The sequence below is a fragment of the Syzygium oleosum genome, unplaced genomic scaffold (assembly GCF_021117445.2).
Source record: "Syzygium oleosum isolate NSW1041296 unplaced genomic scaffold, Sole_v2.1 Sole_v2.12, whole genome shotgun sequence".
Classification (NCBI taxonomy): domain Eukaryota; kingdom Viridiplantae; phylum Streptophyta; class Magnoliopsida; order Myrtales; family Myrtaceae; genus Syzygium; species Syzygium oleosum.
In genome coordinates, this window is record NW_026607496.1 from 5,505,077 (window position 1) to 5,516,011 (window position 10,935).

General features: G+C 40.0%; 1 protein-coding gene across 1 annotated transcript; it reads left to right on the forward strand.

The window, feature by feature from the left end:
- Positions 1–1,737: 1,737 nt before the first annotated feature.
- On the forward strand, positions 1,738–6,571 carry LOC130139558 (AT-rich interactive domain-containing protein 1-like). The gene is made up of 2 exons (XM_056316771.1): positions 1,738–1,821; positions 5,553–6,571. Exon 2 carries the CDS (start codon positions 5,689–5,691, stop codon positions 6,205–6,207), a length of 519 nt encoding a protein of 172 aa, XP_056172746.1. The 5' UTR covers positions 1,738–1,821; positions 5,553–5,688; the 3' UTR covers positions 6,208–6,571.
- The last annotated feature ends 4,364 nt before the right edge of the window (positions 6,572–10,935 follow it).

Genomic DNA, 10,935 nt, shown 5'->3' on the forward strand with positions numbered 1-10,935 from the left:
TATATTTCCCCAAGTGGCTTTCACCTAAAGGTATTTGCATTCCTCCAAGTTGCATTTGAAAAGCCGAACCAAACGGGTCCTTTGTGCAAGTCCACTTTTTGCGAATCCCAAAGCTTGTAACGACCTATTAGACACCATTTTGAATTCAAATCAAATTGGAAAGAGGTTTGGGTCCTCTCATCCAAGTGGTAGAAGAACGTTACATGTCATCCACCTCGTTTGATTGAAGGAGCTGCTTCTGCCAACGGTCCCTCCAGTCTATTTACGTTTCACACTATAACTCACTGTTCACCTTTTACTCACTTGTCCTTCTAAGCAGACTCACTTTTTATTTTTTTGGGGTTCTACTTAACTGTTCACCTTCTACTTAGGTCCATCTTAGTCACCACGAACTCCTCATTCTATCATACCCGCTTACCTTCTACTCAGGTCCATTAAGTTTTACCGAACCCCTCGTTTTGGGCTTGTTCGCCTTCTTTCATGTCCATCCAACTTATAGACACATCGGGCTAATACCTTGTTCACCCTTAGTAGAGGTAGAGCGCTCCAATCCTTTAGAGGATCCTTTTGAACACTATCCACAAATGAATATGTGCATGTAGAGATAGTATCTGCTGCACACTCGATTACACATGTTAGTATACTACGAATGTTTTTTTATTTTCAAAACACTATAGGCATTTTTCTTAAAAATTTTGATACAACAATAACACAATTAGATCACGACACAAAGTCAATGAGTAGTGGGTTGAGATTGATTGTGTTTGGCTTAATTTGTATCAACTTGTGAGACACGAGAGATAATCATGTCGTGTTCGTGTCAAGTCCACCATATACGAAATCAACCCATATAACCCGTTTAAATTAGCGGATTAGTGTTAACTCAATCGGTATGTGATCCGTTTAGATATGATTAGGTAAAAGATTTTACTTTTCATGTTATGCATTATTGTGATTTTAAATTGATGGGTCAATGTCACCGGCAGTGATTGAACTTTTGCCCGAAAGTCAAAACCATCTATTTACTTTCTTTTGTTGAAAAGACGTCAATGTACCACTGTTAGTCCTTCCGTATGCTTTGTTTTTATTGTCAGTCGGTTTTGCTAAGGTGGACTGTCAAGTTACTGATATGGGACGTTAGAGTAAACGTGTCATGTTAGGATATCTTAAAAGTTATTATTTTGGAGCCACATAGGTGCAAAATCAGCAACACAAAATATAGATAAATCAATGGAACCCCAACCCTAAGTCAATTGCTGACCAAAAAAAAAAAAAAAAAAACCCTAAGTCAATTTAACTTATTTTATGTGGTTTGCTAGAGAAATTTTCACAATATAGAAGTAACGTCATTCAGCAACTCAACTGTCCCAACGAGAGAGAGACATTTGTCTTACCCAACACTTTGCCACATAAGATAACCTTACCATAAATGTGCAATGTGTTATCAATCATAAAGTTGTTGAACCAAACCCTCCAATAGTTTTATAACTTATAATATCCTTTTTCTTTCATTTTGCACATAAATCTTAGTACTTCCATTACCATATCGAGGACTCAATTCAAATAAATTAAAAAGTCAAGAAATCAATGGACGGATGGCCAAAACATTAAGGATTGATTTGGAACTTATCCCCATATTATTTTTTTATGATAAAATACTATTAGTATTCACCACTTAAATTTTGGTACTAAAACTTGCACTAATTTTTTTTTTCAGATTTCTCAGACAAATCGAAGTCTCAAACCGGACACTGCACCATCAAGTTTCCCTTTGCTTCTAACATGTCTACTCTCCGCCGGACAGAACAACTACTACTCCAGGTATGTGTTTAACGATCAAGTTGTTGGCTTGATTATAAAGTTGAAGCTTTGAATCTTAAGGCTCACCGATATCCCTTAGCTTATATTGTTTTTCTGGTAAAGATTATATATGGTATCAATGCGGCCATTTATTGACGCCACATAAGTAAAACATTAAATATAAAACAAGTTGATGGTGACGGTGATAGGGCATTGAAAATGGTGCAAAATAGCTTGGAGCATTAGCCAGTGTAACTGAACGGGTAGTGATCGGTGGTTGAAGCATCAAACAGTACTGATGATTGTGGTGTTAGTGGTCACAAGTAGGGGTGAGCAAGGTTCCAAGGTAGAACTCGGAACCTGAGAACCTGACTGGTCGGCACTTGTAGGCTTCAGGTTTCAAGGTATGCAGGATAGATTCTAGGTTTCAAAAATTGAGGAACCTATTTCGACGGATAGGTTCAGATTTTAGGTAGGCGGAACTTGGAACCTGAACCTGAAATCTAAATAAGTTTTTTTTATGTTTTTTCTTGGTCTATGTTTTCACTGATCTTGCTATGTTTCATGGCGTTAGATGATGGTTGTATAATCTCGAACCACTAATTTGAGCTTTCATTTTATCACTTGTTAATATTTCATATTCTTAGTGTGTCTAAATATAAGTTGTGGTCAGTGGATCATAACAGTAAATGGTGGTCATTAAAGGTGATGATTTACTGCAATTATTTAATTAATAATACAGATAAAACCTGGGTAGAACTTGAAACCGACCCTGCAACTGTGATATGATAGGTTTCAAGTTCTAAAAAATGAAGAACTTATTCTCTTGGGCAAGTTCCAAGTGGAACTTATACGGAACATGGAATCGCTCACTCCTAGTATCGATTCAGGCAATGACTTCTCAGTTTAATTGTATTTATTTGAACCGTAATGTCAAGAAAACTAGTCTTTTGTATTTTCTTTGGTGAATGACAAGCTTGTTCAGTATTGTTGTGTTCATTTTCGTTTTGTTTAACTAAAAATAAAAATAAAAACTATTAGACCCTGGAACCTACCCTAGAATCTGTGATAGGGTAAGTTCTAGATTTCAAGTTTCGATGGATAGGTTGCAGGTTCCAAAAAATGAGTAACTTATATCCGTGAATAGATTCTAGATTCTAGGTTTTCACCTGTAAGAACCTGCTCACTTCTAATCACAGGTGGCGCAAAGAGACCAACCTCCAAAGGAGGTATTGATTGTCAATCTATGAAGGTAACGATAACGAGGGTCATTTCTCGGGAAAAATATTGTGTAGAAAAGATTTGCCAAGTTTGGAATAAAATACTATTCGATTGACAGGTGTCCGGTGGAGCCTACAGTTCGGATTTTTCAAAAATCCCTTAATCATTTACCTTTTCTCTTCCATTAAACATCCTCCGCCTTGGCTCTCTCCTCCGTCTCTCTTCTCCATTTTCACTCCCTCACTAAAGCTAGTTGTCCCTATGGGGCGTTGTTTCTCATCGTGAAATGGACGAGGGATGGTGGGAGCGATTGTGGGATTTCGCCAAAGATTGCGTTGTCGCTCATGTCGCCAAAGATTGCGTTGTCGCTCATGTCCAGGTAGAGCAGGCTGCCGAGCAAGCTACGCGCCGCCGGTGAGCTTGTTGGACTGGACCTTGAGCCAGGTCAAACTCGAGAGGGCGCCAAGGCTAGTGGGATCGAGCCCTCGAGCACATTGCTATCCAAGTAGAGCTCCCCGAAGTTGGAGAAGGAGGAGATTGAGTCAGGGATTGAGCCGGAGAGCGAGTTGCTGGACAGGTCGAGTTGGATAGGTTGGAGAGAAAGCCGGGGACGGATCCGATGAAGTAGTTGCCCGAGAGATGGTCTGGAGGTAAGGGAGGTTCCAGGAGACGGAGGCGAGGGAGCCCGAGTAGCCGGCCTGGTCGAGGGCGAGTTCGGTGAATCGGCTCGCACCCGAGTCGTCGATGGTGTTGCAGCAGAAGCTGCAGGTGAACTTGTCGCTAAAGAGGATGTCGCAGAGGAGAGTGACAGAGAAGAGAGTAATAGAGGGGGTAGACAAAGTGGGGGTCTTCATGGAAGAGAGAAAGTGAGTGAGAAAGGGATTTCTGAAAAATTTGAGATGTGGGTCCCATTGGACACGTGTCGATCAATGAATGAGGTGTTTTATTGCTGACTTGGCAAATTTATTATAAGCAGTATTTCTCCATCTCTTGACAGGCTACAACCTAGACATGGCCATGGGCCGGTTTTGGCCCGGAACCGGCCCCGGTCAAACCCAGGACCGGCCCGTCGACTGGGCCCGCGGTTCGGAACCGGAACCAGCCCGTGGCCTACGGGCCCGGTTCCGATTCCAACAATTTTGGAACCGGCCCGGAACTGCCGGTTCCGGGCCCAGTTCCAAAAAAAAAAAATTCATTCTTTCTCTTTTTTTTCCCCAAATTTGATTACAATGTACATTTTGATTACATTTTATATTGAATAATTTATTATTTCATAATTTGATAATTTATTATTTTTTATTTCATAATTTATTTTTTAAATTTTTACCAGCCCGTTCCGAACCGGGCCGAAACCGGAACCGGCCCGGAACCGCCGGTTCATACATGGCCACGAACCGGAACTGCCGGTTCCGAACCGTGGCCATGTCTACTACAACCCCACACCGATGAAGAACTACCTACTATAAATGGTCAAGCATGATCACGGTGATAGCAATAAAGTACAGGGCACGTACCACAAAAAATCTCAAATTGGTATATTCGTGCCATATTTACATAAAATTAATTTTTGTGTCCGACAAACTACCAAACTGATATACTCGTGCCAAATTAGTTATGGGTAAATATGACACTGATGTATTAGTTCAAAAAATTATTTAGAGTAAATGTAGCATTAATGTACTAGTTTGGGTGTTTTTTATTATTTCAATTATGCTATTGGCTATGTAACTATACATGTACTTTTTTATACTTTGACTAAATTTGAATCATAGCTATAAATTAACTTCTATATTGTTGATAAAAATTTGTGTATTAAATTGTAATATCTTGATATATATATATATGGGGTGCTACACTTATGATTAGATAAAAAAAATGATAATTACATTAATAAAATATTTATTTTAACATATTCATGTACTTAACTTTTAACTGTAGTCATGAATGAATCATTAAAATACAAATAATTTTTTGATATGATAAATTCTAATGTACGAAAATATTTTTGGGATATCAAACCCATGCATCGTGATTAACTAGCAAAGTTTGATAACTATTATTTCCCATCTAATTCTGATTTCAGGGGTATTTTGAGAATTTTAATGTTACTCCCATTCATTATATATTTTATTCATGTAACCAAATAGTGCAATAGTTACTTAGCTCTAAAATTTTGTTAGATGAACCGACCAATAGAAGGCCGGGAGGAAATTTGCCTCTTAGATTGGAAACTTGGCTATAATTATATCCACATGTGGTTGCTGCTTATTTACATTTTTATCCAGCTTAGACATTTATTAAATTCTTTTTGTAAACAAAAGTTTGTTTTGAACGAGATTGTAAACAAAAGTTGACATACGAATCTTCTCCATCCATCTTCAGAAGAAACGAAAACTTGACCAATCCATAGAAAGTGGAGAGTCTTCAGTAGACCATGGACAGGCACTAGAGAAAAACATTCACCTCGATGTCAAGAAATTGGTTACTACTCTTTCCTGTGTAACCAATTTTGCTGACATTATTGGTGACAGTTTGGGTGAGCAAACTGTCCACAACTCATGCATTTCATCAACTGGTGTGTCCACCAGCATAGAAGGCCATGAAGAAAAGCAAACTAACTCTTACTCTGCTCCCTCAACTGTGGACCTTGTTTCTCCATCAGTTGTCATGGATGGATCAGTGCATGATGGCTCACACTCGTGGAGTCAGCAAGACATGGCTTCCCGAAATCAACCTCCGGAGGATCCTAGCGATGAGGCGGACGGTTCGGACTTTTCAGATGCGGATGAGGAGTCAAATGTAACGATCAGAAGGCGAGTGTTCTCTCTATTGTACTTAGACGACGAGTACCCTCCAAGACCCATGGTGCCAATCGGCCCCGCATTCCAGGCGGAAATCCCCATATGGGCTGGCACGTGCACCAAAAACAATCACAATACTTTGGAAAGCACTAAATATATAGGCACCCGCGTTTGGCCTGTCGAAGACGGCATCAATGAACCCCTACTGGGAAGCAATGGACAAGGAAGGCATGAGCTTTGCTCTTGTAAGTCAGCAGGATCAGCTAACTGCATGAAAAGGCATGTGTATGAATCCACATTGAACTTCAAGCTTGATCTCGGCCGGCTTTGTGGACTTGGAAGTTCGATGGAATGGGAGGGGAAGTCTCGAGGACATGGACAATGAGAGAAGAAAATCGGTTCAAGATGCTCATGAAACAAATCCTCTGGTGAACCAGGCAAGCTTCTGGGACAAAGCGTCGAAGTGCATTCCGACCAAGAGCAAGGACAGCATCTTGAGCTACTATTACAATGTGTTCGTCCCCAAACGAATTACCATGCAGTTGAGGTCGTCGACCGAGCAAATTAATAGTGACGAGGCTGAGTCCGAGGAATGATGGGAAAATTTGAAGTTTGTGAGTTCATCGAGATCTCATTATTTCCATTGGTTCTTCTATATAATTGTGCCAGTACTCTGCATTTAGACGTTATTTATTTGTTCCGTACGTTCCATTTTGTGGGTAGTTCATTATGTTATGATTTGCGGTTGATCATTGATGGGGACATTTGCATCATTGATAATTAACCAATTGATGGGAATTTATAGTCGTTGCATCTATGCTATGAGTGTGATGGGCCACGCACGCTGCCGTGATATGAACATTTTGTGTTGCTATTAGATTGGAGGATGAGTGACTCTATCATTTGATGATAACAATCCTAGTTAGGGGTTACTACCGGGTCCAATTAATCTGTAAATCGAACCAAGCCAGTATGGATCGATCAGTTCAAGACGGGTTCTAGAATGAATCGGTTCGGTTCTGCAAACCTAGAATCAGCCCAAGGCCTGTTCAATTCTTGATTTTATGGTTGAAACCACCAGTTCTATTTGGGAACCGGTTCAAACAATCCGGGTCACGGTTGAACTAGTTCTAAACTAGTTTTGAAACCTCTTTTAGGAAAAAAAAGGTTTTTTGTACCCATAAACAATCGAACCATGATTTTCAACATGAACAGACAACATTATAACAACTTGACCAACAAATACATTTGTGATCAAATGGTGCAATTTTTATATTTTATTATAAGAATTTTGCTCAAAATATAAAATGTGCCGGTTAGGAACTAGTGGTTTCATAACCAACCGGTTCTATTTGCGGTTACAATCTTTTAGAACTTGGGGTCACAATGTAGGTTCTTAGTTTAGGCCGTGAACTGACTCACCATGGATCTGGTCACCTCTAATTCTAGATGAATAATTGATGTGATGTATCAAGTGGGAGAGATTGGTTCCAGGATGAGTAGGCTCTAGACAAAAAGCTGGATCCTATGTTATCGTAGTCGATCCCAATTTTTGGAATTGGCAATTGAACTCGTTCTCTTAGGAACTAGCTTAGAAGCAAACCAGCTGGTTTCAAGCCAGTTTTGTTTCGGGAACTGAGCTATGTGCACAACACAACAATAACATTTACATCAGTCTTGGGCTCTTTGCTACAAAAAATCTAAAAAACAAGCTATATGAAAGTCTTGATAAATATACGTTAGAAGTAAAATAAATAATTAAAACACAATGTAGGTAGCTTGAATTGTAAAGGGTTGTGCTTTTTCCACTCCTCCTTTGGCTTAGACTCTCCCTTTTTTATGTTTTGACCATACCATCTCTTGTGGAGTCCACCACTTATGGTACAACTCTACAAAAGTGATTTTTTTTATTATTTGGTCAAATATTTTTATTTTGTTTCATTTTTTTTCGCGGGTCCCACTTTCCTTTTTCTTTCTTTCTTTCCATGCCTTTGACGTCTCAGTTCTCTGCTCTTGCAAATCGCCTTTCTATCTTCTCTCTTGCAGGCCATTCCCTTCTTTCTACGCCTCCCGCTCCTTCTTCTTCTTCCACAAATCTCTCATATATCTGCAATCCCAAACGAACTGCTTACTTCAATAATTTGCGCCCTCCTCATTCGCTATCAGAGGTACAATTTTGGTTGTTCAAAATCAAGTTCAACTCTACACACAACTACAGTCTAGGGCTAAAAGCAACAACTGCAACACAAATGAAAGAACAAATGCAGCATTTTGGCAGTTTGTTCCAAGAAATTAATATATGAAAGTACAATTTTTATTTTAACACTCAGGCATGGCATTGAAAATTGCAATCAAATTAAATCACTAATTCGAATCCCGCTTCATATTACCTAAAAGAGCACTACTTGCCTATTGCCCTCCACTTTTATGCCTACACATTATGGAGATACATTTTCTTTCTCTACACTCTCACATGTCAAGAAGAAGAGAGAAAAATATTAAAAAGAGAAGAGAGAGAAGTGGTGCTTCTCAATATTACTTTCCATGGTGCAAGAAGAGCTTACGTGAAGTGGAGAAAAAGGGCTTGTTGGGAAGGTCACCTGTGAGCCGAATGCTAGTGCCAGCGAAAAATGTGGAGAATGACGTGGTTGGCATCATAGATAGAAAACAGAGGACGGCAAGGTTTGTGGAAAGAGGAGTAGAAAGAAGAGAATGGCGGCAAGAGATAAAACAGAGAGACAGATTTGGAACTGGGGAGAACTGAGACATCAAGGGCATGGAAAGAAAGAAAGAAGAAGGTAAGCGGTACCCAAAAGGAAAAAAAAAGAAACAAAATAAAAAGAGTTGATCACTTTTTAGAGTTGTACTTAAGTGGTGGGCCCCACAAGAGATACGTATGATCAAAATACAAAATAAAAGGAGTGTCTAAGTCAAAAGAGAAGTGAGAAAAACGTGGCCCCTTGTAATACGCTACTCCTCTTTCGTCCATAAAAGAGTGTTCCGAATTTTATCCACCTAAAAAAAAGCAACAAATACGATGAATTACTTAACAATTGTTTTAAATTAAAGGGAAAAAGCCACACACAAAAAACCTCAAACTATGCATATTATGCCATATTTACCCTAAACGTTTTTTTTACATCAAAAATCCCAAAATATGCTCACTATGACACATTTACTCTAAATGCCCTGTTTGTAGGCAGCCGATCACCAATTCAGAGCATGGATCGGGAGATGTACCAGATGGACAGTTATGTGTAATTTGTCTAATGAGGAGGAGGAGATCCGCTTTTGTTCCATGCGGTCATCTTGTGTGTTGTCGGCGATGTGCAGCATCCGTGGAACAGGAGGTTTCACCAAAATGCCCTGTTTGTAGGCAGCCGATCACCAATTCAGTCCGGATCTATGATTCTCGAGTATAATATTGATTCTGTTTCCGTTAGTCAAAAGGTGGGAAGACGAAATTGTTTGCTTTTCTTCCTTGAAATGTTCTCGGAAAAAGAGCATGCCCATCCTTTAATGGAGAAACCACAGTGAACTGGTGACTATTTCTTGTGTAAACGAGTAACGATGCTTCGTAAGTCTCTCCTGCCGTGATTACGGTGACGAAGTCCCTTGTTAGATCTAGTTAGGAGTGTCGTTAAAGTTTTGAAGCGGAAAAAATGTTGCATGCTCTATCTAAAGGTGGATATGCAGTTGAGCTCCCGACACCAAGCATGCAAGTACGGCTCTTCGAGGTCGGGACTGATATGACATAAATCTAAGAAATTGAAAAGCAAAAAATTTCGAGAGTTTCAATAAACTTTATAGAGTTAAGCACAAAATTCAAGATTTTCTCGGAATATTTGGTCCGTCGGGTTTCTGTAAATTGAGCCTTGTTAATTCTTTGGACATTCACCAGAAGGCAAATCAGGAAGATGCAATTCATGCTACTGATTGGACATGAATGCTGATGGCAAGCATGCGTGAGGTTGATCTCATCCTCATCGCTTGGAGGACGTTGCACTTAGCTCCTCCTTTCTTCTTGTTTTCCTGCGCCTTCATTTCCGTTTTCAGGGGGGAAAATCATTAGACAGACGAATTGCCTTTTCTTTCTCTGCCTGTGAAGACTGAAGAGCCAAATCGATCGAGTAACTTGCAGGGCAATTTCTTCCAATTTTAGTTGTCTCGTCTTATGCCTCAACAGACTGCTTTAGTTCTTAACATTGCTAAAAGAATCAAATGATACGTTCAAACAAGCAATGTAAAGAAAGAATATTTGTCGCTTCAACTTTGGCAAAAGCGTAATCGGCATCAGTAACCACTCAAAAGCATGACCGATAGCTTTGTGACTGGCAAACTAGCTTTTGATGTTGCTGAACCCCTTACGCAAAAGTTTCCAGCTAACTTCCTTGGCTCTCCCATGGATAAACTCAGACTCTCGCTGTCAAGTATGAACAAATGGCTGAAAATGTCAGACTCTCACTGACAAGAAGACAAATCCATATGCATGGAAGTTGGCGTATCGCGGTTATCAGATTAAGAACGAGCTTTTACCATTCTGATCACAAGTAATGTTCACAATGAATATTCAATCCAAATCAAGATGATGTACAACAGTACCATAATCTAGCAGAAGAATCATGATTTGTCTCCCTCAGTCATTTTCAGTTACCAGATCAAGCGAAGCACCATCAAGATCTCCTCGAAGAGCGCTGGAGGAGAGCTGCGCATGATGGTCCTCCTCAGCCTTTTTCAACAAATCATCCTTTATACAATTTGGCTCCACTGCGAGCACATGGTAGGAGCCTGGCTCATCTTTCTCCTCTGCCAACTTACCTGCTAGCCGACTCTTAAGGCCTACTATCGAGGCAACAAGGAGAGAGCACAAGAAATCCCGGTGATCATCCAATGAGCCATCTCCAGGCATTTTGGGCCCTCTTCCTTCTCTTCTACCTCAGTGTTACTGACACTGTCACGGCTTACCACTTGGAAGACACTGACCTATGGCTGGGCTTACCAGGTTGGGATCGCTGGTAACATGCTCTATTTGTCCTCAAAAGCCAATGCTCTTGCGTCTGTTCGATTCTAGTGTTTATAGCAGGACTCGTTAAGTGTGGGGAAAGGGTTTGGG

Excerpts from the sequence above, each read along its gene's own strand:
- LOC130139558 (XM_056316771.1), top strand. The coding sequence starts at position 5,689 with ATGGATGGATCAGTGCATGATGGCTCACACTCGTGGAGTCAGCAAGAC.